The sequence below is a fragment of the Scylla paramamosain genome, chromosome 21 (assembly GCF_035594125.1).
Source record: "Scylla paramamosain isolate STU-SP2022 chromosome 21, ASM3559412v1, whole genome shotgun sequence".
In the NCBI taxonomy this organism is placed as follows: domain Eukaryota; kingdom Metazoa; phylum Arthropoda; class Malacostraca; order Decapoda; family Portunidae; genus Scylla; species Scylla paramamosain.
In genome coordinates this window covers 13,818,020-13,836,954 of record NC_087171.1, presented here as the reverse complement: position 1 = coordinate 13,836,954, position 18,935 = coordinate 13,818,020, and the positions used below count along the sequence as shown (strand labels likewise).

The following is an 18,935-nucleotide window of genomic DNA, read 5'->3' as shown; positions in this document are numbered from 1 at the left end:
TCTTTGCTATGATTTTTTTTTTCTTTTTTTTTTTTATCTGATATGTAACAAAGGAGTCTGTGATTTTCCATTTCAGAGAAAATATCCAAAATATTTACTTAAGATTGCAATCTTCCCTTGCAAGGAAGAGACATTCTGAAAGGGACATCCTGGTGAAATATGTCCCGTTGAGAAGTCTGTCTCGCATTATAGTTGTTAGCGCGGACGTCTCCCTTGACGCGGATGTGTTCCTTATGACACCAAACACAACTGCTCAAGATTAGGCATTGCTCCCTTTAGTTTCGATGAAGCTGACATGAACTGAACGAATCAGTACGTATTCATTTTCCTTTTGAGTGAACTGCGGAGTGTGACAAATTGTGATTCGTAAACAAACCTGAGCCTTCACGAACCACGGTACAGGGTACAAGATTTAGGAATTATAGTTAGCTCTGAACTCTGTCTAGGGAAACAATGGATAGAAACCACAAACAGGGCAAATAGGGTACTAGGATTCATTTTTAGGAGTGTTAAAAGTAGAAGGCCGGAAGTAATATTAAAGTTATACTTGGCGCTGGTCAGACCTCATCTAGACTACGCTGTGCAGTTCTGTGGTCCCCACATTACAGGAAAGATATAGGTCTATTAGAATCAGTACAGAGGAGAATGACAAAAAGGATACAGAGGATGAGGAGTATTCCTTACGAGGCGAGATTGAAGTTGTTAAATTAAAATTCTTTAGAAAGACGTAGGTTAAGAGGGGACCTGATAGAAGTCTTTAAGTGGTATAAGGGTTATAACAAGGGGGATGTAGGTAAAATTCTTAGGATCAGCAACCAGGGTAGAACAAGAAAACGGATTCAAGCTTGAAAAATTTAGGTTTAGGAAGGAGATGGGAAAAAATTGGTTCTCAAATAGAGTGGTAGATGTGTGGAACGGACTCAGTAATCATGTTGTTAGTGCTAGGATACTAGAGAGCTTTAAGAGAAGATTAGACAGGTTTATGGATGGGGATAATAGATGGAAATAGGTAGGTATATTTCACACAGGGACTGCCACGTGTAAGCCTGGTCGCTTCTTGCAGCTTCCCTTATTTCTTATGTTCTTATGTTCTTATGAACACAGCATCCACCTTCCCGAAACCCTGGGTCGCTTTTTCACATTATCAAGCATACCAGTACAGTGGTCATTCCACAAAACTTTACAGAACTTAATTAAAATTTATATGGCACTTACAGAAAATGTAGGTTCTGCAGAGTTAATATTCCACAGAGTGAAGAGGTTAACCTTGCAGGCTGACAGTTAGATTAGTTAGTAAATACTAATTATGAAGTAAGAAAAAATAAATAAATAAATAAATAAAATAAAATAAAATAACTCAATTGTCTTCTGTAAAAACTAACACAGCAAGATATAAGTTTAAATTTTATTTTACTTTATGTTAGTTTACTTCATGATACTGTTGCATTTTAATATTTGGGAAGAAGATGCATCATAGACCCTCTTGGATTTGCATTGTAGTTGTCATATGTGGTGTTACATTTGTATAAATTATAGCTGCATAATTCCTTGGGAACAATGGGTTTCTAAGAAAAACTATACCAGTGTTATTTTTGTAGAATGATATTTTCAAGCAAACTTTATCAGATTTATGCAAATACATAGAAATATAATTGAATGTGTTGTTGCGGCACCCACCACTTACATTGCTGCCCACAGCCAACCAGCCACTAGTAACACTCTTATCCAGATAGGCAGCCACTCTAAAAGAGAAGTCAGGACAGCTTTCACTCTACCACCTGGCGTCATGATGCAGGTGGAAGCAACTCATAGGGATTGATGTAGTAGTGGAGTGTGAGGTAAGAAGGATATGCAAAGACTATATGGCCATCACAGGCATATATTTCCTCATTAGAGAACAGGGCACAATTATCTCATGTCTCTGTCACACATACTATCCATGCTCATACAACGAACACAAAGTCACTCGGATGTCCACGCAGAAACACACATGAAAGAGGCACGTCCCAACTTGCAAGGCATGACTCACAGTTCACAGTGTGACACAAGGCTATGGCTGGATACTGCAGAATCTCTCTCAGCTGCACTTCCCAGCAACCAGTACTCCTCATAGTTATAGGATGTATTCTTCATGCAACCCTTCCTTATGTCAACCCTCAGGTACACAGCAGACACCTCACAGAGACTCCACTAACCTCTGTTCCTCCAGCAGTGGGGAGATTCCACAGCTGGCTATAACATCTACCTTCTGTGGTCTTCCTCCATGCCATTGCTCCCTCTGGCCTCCTTAGCACTTGGCACAGGCCACTACATGTCCAGATACTAAACTCCAGTCACCACATGTGCTCCCACCCTCGCCTCAGGTTTGCTTGCCAGGGTGTCACAGCTGCTGCCTCCAGACCACAGGCACCAGACTTGTCTTGACACTGCTGCTGCCTCCACTGCTCTGCTCCATGTCTCCCCTCTCTTGTGCCTCAGTGCCCAGAAGTTTTATGCCTTCCCACACCTTGCTTGGTGCATGTGGCCAAGCAAGCATGGGCCAACAGACATACCCCCACACCTCACAGTAGTGTCCCACCTAGCAACACCTCCTGCCATAACAATATTCTTCTTGAAGTCCAATTGACCCTAACCTAACATTACAACCTCCTACCTGCACCTTGCTGCTGGCCAATGACAGGCTGACTAGGAGGTATAAGGATTTGGAAAATTATAGATGCATTATGCGCCCTGAGAAATGTATCAGAAGGCAGGATGTCTTTATCTATGAGAGGCTTTCACCATGGCTGGGGATTAGGCCTCTGACTGGAAGAACAGAAGAACAGTGCCTCAGACATTTAGGAGGTCCTTACTGAAGTCTGCTGTTATTATAATCTTCATCACATATGATAATAGTATAGTGGTCAGTGTGCTTGTGTTACAATTAAGAGGATTAGTGTTCAACCATAAGTTTGCAAGTTCATTCTGGGAGCTTTTATACTCCCAGTCACTACAGGTGAAACTGTAATGGACACTCACATCTAGTTTGCTGAATAAGTGGTTCCACAAGATGTATGGATGTGATAATTCCAGTTTGACCCACAGATCCCTCACATAAACAATAAAATGTCATGTGAAGGCCGTAGACAGTCTTACTGACTCACTCACATGTTTAGGGATTAATATTGCCCTTTACTGGCAGCCTCCTTGCCATGTTGATCATACTGAAGCAGAATGAGAAGCATACTGTCACAATACAGTTTACAAATGGTCACAATTATATTATATATAGAAAAGAATGAAACAAGGGCTGTAAGCTATTCAGGACATCATGTATTGTCACACAAACACTGTCATGTTGCTGCCCTCTCAGTCTGTAAGTGTTTCCTGCTGCTTTCAGCCTAAAAGTTTGAGAATGCAGTGGCATCACAACAAATTTCAGACATAGTGGGTTTCAAACTGCATCTTCTTAATCATAATATTCAGTATTTCTACTAAATATAGCAACTTGGGTAGGTAGTCACATTTTCTGTTAGGAGTTAATTGTATTATAGGTTAATAATAATTGTTGTTCTAAAGTCCTGCTAGTTTCCTTTCATTAAAAAAATTATTAATCTTTTTGAATCAGGAAAAAAAGGATAGATATGAAGCAATATGTATTTACTTACAAAAATTCTTTATTAGGATGTTTTCTTTAGCTCAAAAATTTTCCACAGATGCTGCTGACGTTGGCTGCCTTACCAACCACAGCCTTTGACCTCAACAAGTCAAGATCTAGATTTGTTGACTTGTCCAGCAACCAACATATGAAATCCAGGCAAAGAAACTTGGGCATTTGGGAAATCCACCATTTACTGTTGCTTCTTATAACGTGGTCAGTGTTTCTCCCTCTACTTTCTTGTATCTGATACAGATTTTTTATATTTGCCATTTAGGAGGTCCTTACTGAAGTCTGCTGTTATTATAATCTTCGTCACATATGATAATAGTATAGTGGTCAGTGTGCTTGTGTTACAATTAAGAGGATTAGTGTTCAAATCTTTAGAAAGACGGCAATGATATGGGGTTGTCTCAGTAAGTGTTTTAAGCCCTGTTCACTTAGAGATTAGATGTGGGATGTAAGCAGAGTAGCTGTAACCATGCAAATTAGCAAGAAAGGAAGGCTAGCAATATTTCTCTCCTGTGTGTGTGTGTGTGTGTGTGTGTGTGTGTGTGTGTGTGTGTGTGTGTGTGTGTGTGTGTGTGTGTGTGTGTGTGTGTGTGTGTGTGTGTGTACCATTGCTATAAAAGACTGGAAATTGTCTCTTCTTTGCCCTCAAAAGATTTCAATACTTACAATCATTTCATTAATCAAGTAAATGAATGACCTCACTTTTCTGTTTTAGTTCTCAAAGTCAAACTCATGTGGGGTGAATTTGAAGATGAGGAACAAGACAAGAGAAAAGAATGTCACCAGGCACAGTCATCACCAGAGAGACTATGTGCAGCTAGTGAAATACCTGGAAGCACAGCCACAAAAAAGGATGACATGTATGCATTACCACTCAGAGATCGACTAGTGCATTTTCTATCTACCAGTAATGTTGAAGTGAAAAGTCAGCAAAAGTATGAACCTGATCTCACTTATGAAGAAAGAAAAGAAATAATTGAAAAGCTTTTAAATGAGAAACCTGGACAGTTCTTATACAGGTAATGTGAGCTTGATATTTTTTCTTTTTTTTTATGGTTCTTATTTTCTGTTCAACTTCCACAAGTTGAACCTGTTTTTTTTTTTTCCATGGTAAAGTGTTTTTTTTTCTGAAACAAACCCCCCCCCTAAAATTGAAATGTGTGCTTTAGAAAGTCATCCCCATTGCATTAAAGGATTTGTGATTATTCTTATTCATATTTATTACCATCTTTTAAAGTTTGAGCCTTGTTAGTTTATGGTTGAAAATAATATTATTGTTGATAGTGAATATGGCAATGTAAGTGTAATGTTAATGAGATCATAAGAAGTTTGCAGACTGATTTGTATTTATTAACACAGGTTTGGCAAGTATCTGGAACGAGAACACTTACAGTATTTTCTGCAATACGAAGGTGATGTTGAAGTGGATCATTTTTTGACCGAGACGCTGAAGAGCAAAAATAAGCACACAGCAAAGTAAGAATCTCTCTCTCTCTCTCTCTCTCTCTCTCTCTCTCTCTCTCTCTCTCTCTCTCTCTCTCTCTCTCTCTCTCTCTCTCTCTCTCTCTCTCTCTCTCTCTCTCTCTCTCTCTCTCTCTCTCTCTCTCTCTCTCTCTCTCTCTCTCTCTCTCTCTCTCTCTCTCTCTCTCTCTCACATGTTGTATGTGTGTGTTTAGGATAAAGCTCTTCATAAATTATGGAGAGGTCTTATGTGAAGCCAGGGACACAAGCTTAATGGAAGATACTTAAGGATGAAGTACTACTAAGTGTAATTAACAGATATTTTTTCATTCTCATTCCAACAGACATAGATTAAACATCAACTTCCCAATTGATGGAAAATTAAGGGTTAAGATCAAGAAAAAACAGATGCTGTAGGAGAATTTTTATCCCACAAAGCTATTGAAGTCAATTAGAAGTTATTACAGAGAAAATCAGAGGGACTGAGAGAGAGTACAGATAAATAAACAAGTAGAATGGCAATCTGTAAAGTGGTTAATGAAAAGGAGCCTCAAATCATGAAAAATAATATGTAAATTACATATTGTTCTGAAAATACTTTCCATCTAAACCCAGATCAAATGATTAGACTCCCAACTGCTAAAACAAAGATAAACTGGTACATAAAACATCCTGGGAATATGAAGAGACACTCAGTTGGAAGAGCATTACTAAGTGCTAAAGTACTTACTACCACAAGAAACAATACACCATTTTTAAGTTCAACATTCACAAAGAAAACCATAAAGATCATACACAAGATTAAGAAATGCAAGTTGCCCAGACTTGTGGGGTCCACTCTAGAATATTGAAAGAGGCCACGAATGAACCAGTTTAGCCTTTACAAATACTCTTCCATTTCTCATTTGACCATCAAAAATTGTCCATTGATTGGTGCATTGTAAACGTAAATGTTAAAAATTCAGCCAAAAATTATCCTGGGAACTAGGCAGGAACTTTACTAGTAAGTAGAATGAAATATTGATAATACTAATTAACTTTTCCATTAGGGAGATGGACAGAATAAGGCTGAGAGAAAGTAGAAAGCCTTGTGCTGCAAGGTCATGGGAGGAGGGGATGCATCTAGTTCATAAGATCAGGAGAGCAGTTAGCGCGAAAAAAAAAACAACAGAAGAGAGCAAGAAATGCTACATTTCAGTGAAGAGAGAGAGGGTTAAGACAGTCAGTTAAAAGAGAGAAGTTGATGAACTCTGACCTCTTACCAGAATCAGACACTATTATTGTCCAATTTTTGGGTTAATCTGAGATCTTTTACACATCAAACACTCCATCACTGAAAAATCCTTGGTACAAGTGTGGTGTGAAATTCAGCTTACCAAATGACAGCTGAGGATGATACTACTGATACTACTAAACAAGCAAGCTATATGTGTGTGTATGTGTGTTGCATACTATACAGAATTTGAACTAATTTTGAATGGTCTCTGATATTTACTGCAATTGTGAATATTTTACCCTGTCTTTTGTAAGTACATATACATTACTGATGCTGTACGAAGGATCTTTGCTGCATGACTTTAAACAGTATAAATGAAACATTGAACATAATTACATACACTGAAATTGTTCTTGCCATATGAGCAAGATGGACTTTTAGTTAATGTGAACTGAACACAACTGTGTTCTTGCCATATGAGCAAGATGGACTTTTAGTTAATGTGAACTGAACACAACTGAGTGTTAGCCAGCAAGGCATTTCATTGTGGAATTTTTTTTTTAATAATAGGAGTAGCAGATGATTACAGATTATGTGAACATTCTGTACTATCAGTTAACAATTTACAGAATAACAGTACGGAATAGAAGGTATGCTGCCTTACAGAAGATGCGAAAGTCTGGAGATTATTTCAGCGAAGAAGAAATGGAACGACGTGATCCACTTCTTTATGATCACCTCATTGGTCAACACCAAACTCAAGAAGAAAGGGACCAAAAGTATAGTGCTAATAGCACTGAGGAAAAGTAAGTGTAAGGTTCACCGTGTACAAAATATTTTTTGCTTTTTAAATCAGATTTAATAGTTTATGTTGGCCTCAACAGTTTATCAAGATTATTTCTGAGTAGAGGCCTCAGGTTTCTTTGTTGCAGGTGGTTTTAACATTTCTGTGTTTCCTACTATTTTGTAATTAACTATTTAGAATTTTTACTTTGATCTTACTAGAATTTTTTTTTACATAATATAATTTTTATTTTGATATTCTAGAATTTTTATTTTTATTTCCATTTTGAGATTTTTCTTTTATTTCCATTTGGGAATCTTTATTTTGATGTTTTCATACTAAAATTTGCATTTTGTTTTCAAATAGGTTTTCTACTCTGCTTCTGCATCACATTGACTATCGTGCACACAAGGAGCTGAAGAAACGGCAAGAAGATCAAGAAGATGACATGCTTGAGGAAGAAGACTCAGACTCAGATGATGATGATGATGATGATGATGGAGATGCAGAGATGGATTCTGGTATTGAATCTAGAGAAAAGCAAATGTTCAAAGAAGAATTCTATTCTGCAGGGTACAATGCTTTTATAAGAGGAGAAAACAAGGATTTTGATTACAAGTAAGTCAGTGTGTTTATCATTAGATTCTTAGCACAGTTATCACTATTTTCTGAAGTCTCTTCAACTTAGTTTAACTATACATTGAAAACCTTACTGTCAGTGCTAGGATAAAGGAATATTTCAGTATGTAAAGCTTTGTTATACATGAATTCCATGGTACATTTCCAAAGCCCAGACAAGACCTCCCATCATATCTCATTGTGGGGATATAAATATTACAGAGAAGGGGTTTTCAGTGACTTTAAAACATTTCAGGCCAAAAATATTTTGTGGTATTACGTTGTAGTGGCATAGATAAAAGAGTAAAAAATAATTACATGAATTACTCATAATCAAAGACTTGAATTACTCACAATCAGATATATCAGACAACCAGACCATTGGTTTAGAGGTTACTGAAACTGAACAGAACTTGCTGTCTAAAAATTGGGGTCCTAATTTAATGATGATTTTAGGGTCCATATACTTTCTCTTATACTTTTTTCCATGGCCATTCCAAGAATGTTCTCTCTCTCTCTCTCTCTCTCTCTCTCTCTCTCTCTCTCTCTCTCTCTCTCTCTCTCTCTCTCTCTCTCTCTCTCTCTCTCTCTCTCTCTCTCTCTCTCTCTCTCTCCTTTTTGTTCAGTTTTTGCCACTTTTAAGGTCGATTCACACACATCAGTGACGTATCAGTGCCGTATCCGCTCAGTGCTTCAGTGTCAGTGAAAAAAAATATCGTTACTTTGAATTTGACTGACGCGTTCACACACGTCCGGCGCAGTACCGTGTTTTGACTCTCAGTGACCGTTACGTCTCCGTTCCGTGAAACTGAATATCGTCGCCACCGATATTTTTCAGATTTTCACGGACGCCGGAAGCTATGGATGACGAACTACTCATTGAACTGGTGCGGAACCATCCAGTTCTGTATGATCTCTCACAACCAAAATATATGGATTCCAACTTTAAACAAGATATATGGAATAAAATAGGAGAAGAAATGAAAGTAGATGGTAAGTACTCTTTTTAATATTGTGTACAGTAGTCTAACACATCACACCACACCACCACATCTCACCTCATATCAAACTACAACAACTCACATCACACCACACCACACCACACCACACCACAGCAGACCACACCTCATACCACACCACAACACCTCACATCACATTTTTCTTTTTCATTTATGTATTTGATATATTCTTAATTTTGTAGTCACACTACATGGCAGGTTTACTTTTGCTAGGTACCTAGACTTCTTATATGCAGTCATCAAAACTACCATGGCACAGATCCAGCCTCTGAATTAAAGTAATCTTTGTACAGCTCCCTTACAGCTAACGCATCTCTTGTTGCATTTCCACCCTGCAGAGGCAGATTTTCAAGTCTTGCTTCTGCTGTTTTAGGCACTGTTGCATTTACCACATGCGGGCGTGTTTCTACATCATATTTTCTAATGAAATTATGCAGAACACAGATTGCAAGTATCATGTGATCAACATTTTCTGGTTTTGCTTGAATTCTTCTGTTACATATTCTAAATTTTTGAGACAAAATGCCAAACGTATTTTCAACAACTCTTCTGGCACGAGACAGTCTGTAATTAAAGACACGCTTAGAATTATCCAAATCTTGTCCAGGATATGGTCGCATCAAATAAGTTTTTAGAGGGAATGCTTCATCACCAACCATTACATACGGAGCCTTAGTACTATTTGTGCCTGGCAATGTAGCATTCCCTGGTACTGATAATGTGCCTTGCTGTAGTGTTTTGCCTAGACCAGAATTTGCAAAAATTCCACCATCACTGCTCTTTCCATATGCACCAACATCAATTGTGATGAAATTGTAATGTGCATCAACAAGCGCCAACAAAACAACTGAAAATGTCTTCTTATAGTTAAAGTACAAAGAACCACTATTTGGGGGAGCCTGAATGGTAAAATGTTTCCCGTCCAAAGCTCCCAAGCAGTTAGGAAAATTCCAAAGTGTTGAAAAGTCACTAGCAATGGATTTCCACATCTCTGTTGAAGGTTTTGGTAGTACTTCGCTCATGAGATTTTCTGTTATTATCCTGCAAGTGTCCATAACAATTTTGTACACTGTGCTATGCCCCAAGCGGTAGCTGAACGAAATTGTCCTTAAGGAATCCCCTGTAGCTAGGTACCTGAAACAAGGAAATTTAACTTATATCAAAACTTTTGTTGTTTCAGGTTCAGCATGTAAAAGCAGATGGAACAATATAAGGGACAATTACAGAAAATCTATGAAGAAGACTTCAACTAAGAGTGGGCAAAGTGCAAAGAAAATTAAACTGTACAAATTTTCTGAGCAATTAAGCTTTTTAAAGTTATACATGCACGAGAGGGAAACAAAGGGAAACATCGCAAGTGAGGAACATGAAGGAAACAATCACGACGATGTTGTAGAAAACCAGGAGGACGAAGAAGAGAACATCCAGACAGATGCAGGGGAACCAACAGTATTGGACGGAGGCCTGCATGAAGATTTGCAGACACAACCATTGCCCTCACCAAAGCCTACTCTTGAAGCTAAAGTTAAGTCATTAGCAGGAAAATCAAAGAAGAGAGTGGCACCTCAACAAACAGCTTCTGCAAAATTAATGGAGTATTTGATAAGTAAACAAGAAAATCAAACCGCTTCCACCCCACCACACCCTGTTGACGCATTTCTAGCAGGCATTGCTCCAACTCTCAAGACTTTGACCCCTTATTATTTGAATGTAGCAAAATCTGAAATATTTGCTACAGTACAGAAATATGAAATGCAAATGCTTATCAATCAACAATCATTTGAAAGACTACCTGAGCCTTCAGCTTCTACATCATCAACTTCGACTCCACATCCCTCACCTCAGCCAGTGCAGGAACATACAACAGTAACATATGGAGATCAGCAACAGAAGTTATCTACTTATACATCAGTTCCAAACAGCGCCAATCCTTTGCAAAACTACTTTTCAACTTTTCAGGATTCTTAACTCTTCAATAGGCTATACAACTTAAAACATTAGAGTTATCACTAACGTCAAGAAACACACATAAGTAATGATGAATTTTGAGAGTGAGAAACAAATTAATGTACGTACTGTCACTTAGCATGAAAATAAACTTTTAAAAGTTTAAAGAGTCTATGAAATCTCCAGCACGGATTTAGATAGATAAGTGCAGTAAATGACCAACTACAAAGACGGAGTATTATTTTACCTTAAACAAACTGCTAATCGTTCCTCTGGTTTAATGGCCTTTCTCCAGTGGGTGTCTTGTTTCTTCAGTTGAGTTTTCATTTTATTGAACAATATCCAGAAGCAGTTTTTGGACATTCTAAAGTACTGAAAAAATTTGGTTTCATCATCTGTTAATTCCTTGAACAGAGTCGCAAACTCTCCTTCAGTTTCTCTTTTCTGCCACGCTTCATGTACCCACTTTCTTTTCTTCACTTTTTGTTCTGCCTCTTCCTCTTCATCAAGAATTATGGCAATCATTGCCAACTCCACGTCCGAAAACTTTGCCATCCTGGAAAACACTGATTTCACGGTGTACGGCAGCACCACGGATGTGTGTGAATAGACGTCACGGAAACAACACGGTATCACTGACACTGAACGGACACGGCACTGATACGTCACTGATGTGTGTGAATCGACCTTTAAGCTGCACCTTTTGTACAAGTCTTGTACCAAAAAATTTCTGCTCTATGCCAAGATCAATCTTTAAGCAGAAAGGGTTGAAATTTAATAAAAACTTTGGTAACTAAGAAGAATTTCAGACAGCAAGTTGCCATCCAAAAGAGTTACTTGAACTAAATCGTATTTATAGCAACAATAACTCTCCTAACATTTGAAAGATTTTTTTTTATTCTTTTCTTGATAGCTATCCCTATAAATGCCAGAAGAAACTTTTCCAGTTTCTGAATCTTTCCATCTCCTCTTATAATGCACATGGAATACAGTGGTACTATTTGTACAGGAGATTGAGTTAGCATAAATTTTGGTTGAAAAAAATTTACTAATCAACAGGAAAACGTGCCTTTACCTGATATATTTTGTGATTCTTTTAAAGCAATGGTAAGAATTTGAGTAGAAAATTGAAGCCCAGAATTTGTGAATAGAGGAAATTAAGACATAAAACAGAAAAACTAGACAAGAAAATTAATGGGATGAAGTAAAATAACATGAAACATTATTCAGAAAAGTTCAAAGTTTTGACTAAATGTTAACTGCCCATAATGTAGTGTATAATTCTTAATTATGTATCCATTTTTCTCAGGGAAGTTGATGACAATGATGCCCTTGATCTGTTAGACATCCAAGCTAGAGATGAAGAGGAAAGGTACTTTGATGAGGAAGAAGAAGGATCACATCTTGACATGGATTACAATGAAAAGGGAAGCTGACATGAATGACCAAATAATTCTAAGAGTAAGTTGCAAATTGTGAATGCAATGGTCTTGTAATAACATTATGGTGGAAACTACTTACCAGTGAATATATTGAAGTGTAGGATATGTTTTCTTAAAAGTATTGTGGAGTCTCATTCAACTGTTCAACTTCTGTGCAGTTTCTTTAGATTGCATGCAAGTAAATGTCAGTCCATGTGTATAATTTACAATAGAATTTATATGTTGTACAGGAATTATGTACAGAAATTTAAAAGAATTCAGTATTTTTCCTTTTAGAGAGCATAACTCCACCTGCTGTACTCATGAAATTCAGCATACCTGACCTTGTCACAGGTGGCCACTTCTTAAGTTACAGAAGTGATATTATGTTTGCAAACATGAGTTTGAAAAACATAAAAAAACAACTGTGATTTTGTTTGCCAGTGTTTCCACAAATTTTTAAAATTATAGATTTGCATTAGAGGAAGTCAGTTTTTTGTTTATGGTGTCCATTACTGGTACTCACACTATTATAGATAAAATTCCATAGCATCTGGCTTTATTGAAGCCAGAGAATATAACATTTCTCTAAGGGTACAGACAACAGAATTAATGGGTTTATTCATATTTTATTTTTAAAAATATTACCTCTTACATGAATGGAGATGCTTTTTATTGTGAAAGACCTTCTCAAAACTATAAATTTATTGTTGCAAAAAGTTTACCATGCATACATGTACTATATACTTCTGTAACAAAAAATATAATCACTGATGATCCTACTGCATTTTGTCCAAAAATTCACAATGAAAATTCACAATGGAGTAAGTTTGTCATCCCCACAGCAATCTCCCTATCAACTGGACATAACCCTTCCTATCATTTATGAGCCAGTTACTAGAATTGGTGAACTCTAATGTTGGCTTTCTGAATAGAAGAAAATACATTCTATGATCTCACCACTTGATACCACTACTTACTCGTACAAAAAAATGTTTAGGCAGTCCATTTCAGACACCGTGTATCTTCATGAGTGGAGAGACACTTGGTGGAGCAGTATCGTGAGCCACAAGGAATGCATGTGTAAGGTGCAGGGAAGCCACAAACTGCACACAAGCGACGTTCAGGCCTTTTTGAAGATGGGGCTTGAACTGTCAGGTAATTAGGACCATCAGGGTATAGTGCTTGCTCCTCTTCAAGCAGTATGGTGAAGGTTTTACGAAATCTAAAAAAAATTAACCTCACTTAATAGTATTAAAACAAAGACAACAATAAGTACTTGTATTACTGAAATTTCATTGTTTATCCTGGACCTGATTTCATGGAAGCATATCCTTAGTGTGTCACCCGAATTGCTTTCACAATCTGGAATTTCCTCTGAAGGGATCTCTCGGGCTTTAGCCCACAAATCATAACAGTCATGATGCCTTAATGAATGAACAACATGTTGCCATACAGCTTTAGTAGTGGCTAGTCCAAAAGGGGAGCATCAAGGCTGCCATGTCATGCATTACTTTTTCACGTTGTCTTATATATTCCCTGTATAATAACAGAAATACCTTATCAAATATAGTTTATATTCCATTCAATTATGCAAAGCATATATTGTGTTAAACATATTCTTAAGATACCAGCTTGTGAAACCAAGAATGCACTTTTCTCCTCTCCCTCCTCCTGAGAGATGACAGACAATAAGCTTCCAATGCATATAATTTTTATTTCTCTTGTCAAGCATTTATGCTGAGCATGCTTCATGTTAATACAATTAAAACAAGAATGCAATCTTTATAGATAGGGACTGTATCTTCAAAAACCTGGACCTTCACAAAAGATCCATGTTTTCACTGGGTTATGAAGACCTGATTTCTTTTAACATTGGGATCACAGACAGGCTATACTGCAAGCAGCTGCATGCATACAATCCCTTAATAACGAACTACTATAAATCTTGATTTTGGCAACAAAAACAATGCATACAATACACTAAAACTACAAATTATACAAAGTTCCTCCATTTGCAGCATTAACTCCTATTCACATTTCCTCACCTCTGCTTGAAGTATTCTGAACTTCTAGTTCTTCTCTTTCGATCTTTATTTCTGGAACCATCAAGTGATTCTTCAAATTTAGGTGCCTTCTTGCTCATAACCAAGTTTGCATGTGGGTCATCATGGAAGTTGTCTTGTTCAAGTGCCTCTAATGCTTTTCTGGCTCGTCTCCTTCTGGCACTCTCATCCAAGATACGCCTTGAAGAAGCATCTTTTTGGCGACCTGTAAGTCAGATTGATATCCTGATGAAGACTTATAAACATTATAAAAAATTGTATCTACATTGCTGATGCTGCAGTGATTCCAGGAAGCTACTCCATGGAGAATGACATCATCAAAATGCAGTGTGTTCTTTCTTGCATACAGTAGAGTTATATTTAACTTAATATAGCAAAATTTTCATAACCAAATTTCATTATGCAAAAATATTAAAAGTTAACAAAATCTAAACTACTGTGTATATTGCCAGACATATGTTTCATCTCTGGCTTCCCATGTCACTTCACCAGGAAGATTGGGGAAAGAGTGTCTTCTACAGTCTATGGAATTTTGACAACCATCCCCTACCTCCCTGGACCCAAGCTTATGATCCAGCACCCAATCACCTCCCATAATTACTTTGTGCCAAATTCTCTACTTTAAATTAAAAACAAAAATAAAGTGCATTCTGTTCCTGTATGGTATTCCCAATGAATGCATGTCATGATAGTTGATTACATTTTTCTGTTTGGGAGAATAACATAGTGTAAGTACTCTTGTCTAAATATTATCATTAAAAATTATTTCCAAGATATCCTAAATCTCTAACACCATCATATCTGTTTTATCTAACATTAATACATAACTGTGGCATCCCCTGCTGAAATACAATTAGCAACACTATTAAAGATCAAGAAAACAGTGTCAAGAAGTCCTGCTGGCCACCCAGCTGTGCCTCACTTCACCCCTGTTGGATGAAGTGAGACCAATGACCATGCTCAGTGCAGTGTCTCCAAACTGTCAGATCATGTATTCTCATTTCTTGATTATCTTAATACAATTACTTCATGCAATGAGAAACATTTCTCAAAATCCATTTAATTATTTATTTACAAAGAAAATAGCAACCAAAATACTTAATAATCTAATTCAAGCATGTAATACAAATGTTTGTTAATATCAATAAAATATCAAACCATAACTAAACATTAAGTGAAAAATTTTCTAGATCAATATCATGAATCAAAAGTGTCATTTTAACCATCTACATTTTCTCACCTGACTCTCGTGATGCCATGGTGACAAGTTACTCTAAGCTGCTTTTCTGATTGTAATACACCTTTTCGTATTGCTCATCAATCAGATTCTGAAACATAACAAGTTTCTTGAGTTCACGACACATGCATAAAGGCTGCATATGAAAAAAAATTTTTTTAATAAATAATAATAATAATAATACTGATCATGTTTATAAGTTTCATATAAATAAATAAATATTAAATCTACATACTCTATAATGGGTAAAATGAACGATGGTGGCATATCAACAACAGCCACAGCCAGAGTGTTAAGTTATTGGCATCACCACTTTTGCACTAACAACCATGTTGAATGCTTACTAGGATAAAAATGTGTTAAAATAATCACACACACACACACACACACACACATACAGAGAGAGAGAGAGAGAAAGAGAAAAGCCTGTAAAGTGTACAGAGCACATTTCAAAGGAGCTACCAAGAGAGTGCTACTGTTTAAGAGGCAACAGTGCAGCATCTGCTTCCTGTGCCATGCTGCTGCTGCCACCAGTCATTTGAAATGTTGAATGATCTTTACATACATATTTATGATGCAGCACAGGAACATAAGAAAATACTGGAAGCTACAAAAAGCCATGAACCACTTAGTCCATGTCTTTGAAGGTTTATAATCCAAACATTCATATGTAGAAAGCCACCTCTATTCTGTATACTGCTACAAGTCGAGATCACATGCAACATAAAACAGTTCAACAGTTAATGGAGATGTGGATAAACTTGACTGGTACATGGTGGTCAACAAGAACAGTCGTCACAGTTTGGATGATACAAGAGCGATTCCTTTGAGAACAGGGGCTTTCCATATTTCAATTGTGATCCTGTGCACAGTAAAATATAAAATTAATTATTCTCTTTGAAAAATGCCCTTTTGTCTTTTATGAGAAAAATTATAGCAATATATATGGCTGTTGAATTTACCTTTAGACTGTTATACACTTCTGGTTGAACAAAGAGGTGACATTCGTCGAGATCCACCAACACAAACTTTGAGCCAAGTTTCATGGTCTCATCCAGGTGCAGGAGAAACTGCTTCATCACAGGATCACTAAAAGTAGATGGATCACATTATACATTATATCCTTTCGAGTGAATAAAGAAGTCTACTAACATTTTATTACAAGCATAAGTATTTACAAATCCTCAATGAAAGGGGATTTGAATGTTACTGTAACATGAAAACAGCCATTACGAGACCACCGATGACATGGTATGATGCGCGGCAGTATCCTAACTAGCAACAGAAATGACTGGCAACTTATACTGGCAGGCCTTGGGCCCAGCCAGTCCGGGACCCCAATTATCCATGAGTGCCTTCCCTTTTTTGCCTAAGGAACACCAATCAGCGTCAGGAAATAAGTAAGCTAAAGTTATTTCGTTCCATATTCCTCACATTTCATAATGTCACCCTATCACGCAAGGTCCCCAGTTCCCAGCACTAGCAGTGTTAGAAAATATAAACATGACGGTTGTCTGCAGAGACCAAACTGGGCAAACCACTGCCAAACCAACATAAACAACTACCTTGAAACTTCCAAGATGCGTTGTTACCTATGTGGTGGACTTACCATTTGATCAGGATTCCTTTCATAACATTCACCATGTTTGAAATACGGTCTTGCTAGCTGCTTACATCAAATTCAACACTACAATCACACCACTGATGCTGCGCCTCTGCCTTGTCCTGGTACTGTGGACGACGCTTTTCCTCCTTTTCCTCCTTTTGCTCCGTTTCCTCTCTCTTCTTCTTCTTCTTCTTCTTCTTTCTACAGAATACCTATGTTCTTTTATCACTTTTTAATTTTGCAACTACTCCTGTGCTTTTCTTTCTTTTTTTTTTTTTTTGTTTACTTATGCATGCCCGTTTTTCCCTGCCTACCCTCAATGTGATGCAAAACCCAAGTACTAATCAATGAGCATTACTTTCACTTAACCCTATAGTCAGCCATAGTCTTCCGCTGATTTATATACTTCTATTTATATACTTCTAATGCACGAATATTAACTTTCCTTTATTTGCAGGCTTTGAAACCTACCCAACACTGATATACGAGCCACAACTGAGATCTTCACTGCGTGCCACCACTTTCATGGCCCTTCCTTTTTATAGCATCATAGAAATCCTGATAAATTCATCTTTGTGAGGAAAAAAAAAACTTTCTCAGGAGAGGAGCATTGCTAGGAACTGGATCGTTGACAGTTACAAAATACTTCTTAGATATTGGGATATTAATGATAGTTAGGGCCCAAGATAATCTGTGGGGGGTCTTCAAGTATGTGTCTAAGTTTGTGATGACCTGGTATGAGTGTCCATGATGGGCTTTCCCTGTAATGGAAGGTATTTCCCACGGTGCCCCCGATTCATCCGTTTTCAAGCACCCTTATTTATTTATTTATTTATTTATTTATTTTATTTTTATTTTATTTATTTATTTATCTATTTATTTATTTTTATTTTATTTATTTATGTATTTTTGTGGGCGGAGGGCTGGGATACCGCTCCCTAACACCTGCATTCCCGTGTCACCATAATCTCTCTCTCTCTCTCTCTCTCTCTCTCTCTCTCTCTCTCTCTCTCTCTCTCTCTCATACACTTGTCTAGTCTTTCAAATCTCCCTATTGACTCGACACCAACAGCCTGACTACTGTAGTCTATTCCAGACATCCACCACTCTATTTGAGAACCAATTCCATCCTGTCTTCAAAATCTAACTTTATCAAGCTTGAACCTGTTACTTCTTGTTCTGCCCCGATTACTGACCCTAAGGATTCTGTTGAGGGCATCCTTGTTATATGGGTGTCTATTCACTGACAAAATATCAAACAGCTTTAGTCTTTCAATAGACAGATGGGGTGGAATGACCTATAATATAATGAGGAGGGTTCAGCCTATAGCAACCTTTTGAAATCTGTTGAAACAAACTGGTAACAAGCATGATATATAACTTCTTCACTGACACCCTTATTCTTCTTTAACCAATAATGGTTATTTACATCTATAAGGAGTTTAGTGGAAATAAACTATGTTGAATGCAAACTAATGCTGAATTTCATTGGTTCATTTTGTTATTCAAGTACACCTTGATCACCATTAAATCTTAACATGTTCTAATGTTTTTGGCAAGCCCCATGTCTGTATTCATCCTAAACTTGACCTCTATATTTTTCCATCAACAGCAACAAGGGCCTCTCAATAAGACAAAGTCTCTTTCTTCAAGCAACTTGGCATTCAGAAAAAAAGTACATTCATCCTCCTACCACCTACTCTCTTCTTCACTTTGTTGCTTTACTCAGTCTCTCACTATCAATTTCTTTTCACATTCTTCCACATTCCTTCACTAGGTGTTCAGCTTTTTTATTTTCCCTGGATCAGCTGTTAGTGCCGTGTCATCTACAACAACATCCAATTCATATTCCACCCTCAGTGATTTGCATTCACCAGACTAATCTTTACCTGAAATTGTTCCATTCAACTC

The 18,935-nt window shown here is 37.2% G+C and overlaps 3 protein-coding genes across 5 annotated transcripts; 1 reads left to right on the top strand and 2 right to left on the bottom strand.

Moving 5' to 3' along the window:
• The first annotated feature begins 154 nt into the window (after positions 1-154).
• Positions 155-13,095, top strand: LOC135111061 (coiled-coil domain-containing protein 97-like). 2 transcript variants are annotated; one of them, XM_064023974.1, is made up of 8 exons: positions 155-312; positions 3,696-3,853; positions 4,365-4,668; positions 5,009-5,125; positions 6,956-7,132; positions 7,477-7,728; positions 8,567-8,721; positions 9,928-10,923. In XM_064023974.1, exons 3-8 carry the CDS (start codon positions 4,382-4,384, stop codon positions 10,713-10,715), a joined length of 1,776 nt encoding a protein of 591 aa, XP_063880044.1. In that variant the 5' UTR covers positions 155-312; positions 3,696-3,853; positions 4,365-4,381; the 3' UTR covers positions 10,716-10,923. The 2 variants fall into 2 exon arrangements, with proteins under 2 accessions (XP_063880044.1, XP_063880045.1); XM_064023975.1 differs by lacking the exons at positions 8,567-8,721; positions 9,928-10,923 and adding an exon at positions 12,004-13,095.
• Positions 8,722-11,893, bottom strand: LOC135111062 (uncharacterized). Its single transcript, XM_064023976.1, has 2 exons — positions 10,942-11,893; positions 8,722-9,881 (listed from the first exon to the last, which is right to left on the bottom strand). Exons 1-2 carry the CDS (start codon positions 11,247-11,249, stop codon positions 8,993-8,995), a joined length of 1,197 nt encoding a protein of 398 aa, XP_063880046.1. The 5' UTR covers positions 11,250-11,893; the 3' UTR covers positions 8,722-8,992.
• LOC135111065 (zinc finger HIT domain-containing protein 1-like) lies at positions 12,729-17,185 on the bottom strand. Of its 2 annotated transcripts, none has more exons than XM_064023982.1 (4): positions 17,028-17,185; positions 15,422-15,509; positions 14,164-14,386; positions 12,729-13,340 (listed from the first exon to the last, which is right to left on the bottom strand). In XM_064023982.1, exons 2-4 carry the CDS (start codon positions 15,438-15,440, stop codon positions 13,112-13,114), a joined length of 471 nt encoding a protein of 156 aa, XP_063880052.1. In that variant the 5' UTR covers positions 15,441-15,509; positions 17,028-17,185; the 3' UTR covers positions 12,729-13,111. The 2 variants fall into 2 exon arrangements, with proteins under 2 accessions (XP_063880052.1, XP_063880051.1); XM_064023981.1 differs by lacking the exon at positions 17,028-17,185 and adding an exon at positions 16,381-16,507.
• Positions 17,186-18,935: the final 1,750 nt, after the last annotated feature.

Excerpts from the sequence above, each read along its gene's own strand:
- LOC135111061 (XM_064023974.1), top strand. The coding sequence starts at position 4,382 with ATGTGGGGTGAATTTGAAGATGAGGAACAAGACAAGAGAAAAGAATGT. Across the intron at positions 5,126-6,955 it reads AAAAATAAGCACACAGCAAA|AATAACAGTACGGAATAGAA; the intron begins GTAAGAATCTCT and ends AACAATTTACAG. Across the intron at positions 7,133-7,476 it reads GCTAATAGCACTGAGGAAAA|GTTTTCTACTCTGCTTCTGC; the intron begins GTAAGTGTAAGG and ends GTTTTCAAATAG.
- LOC135111062 (XM_064023976.1), bottom strand. The coding sequence starts at position 11,249 with ATGGCAAAGTTTTCGGACGTGGAGTTGGCAATGATTGCCATAATTCTT. Across the intron at positions 9,882-10,941 it reads CGATTAGCAGTTTGTTTAAG|GTACCTAGCTACAGGGGATT; the intron begins GTAAAATAATAC and ends TCCTTGTTTCAG.
- LOC135111065 (XM_064023982.1), bottom strand. Across the intron at positions 13,341-14,163 it reads TCAGAATACTTCAAGCAGAG|ATTTCGTAAAACCTTCACCA; the intron begins GTGAGGAAATGT and ends AATTTTTTTTAG.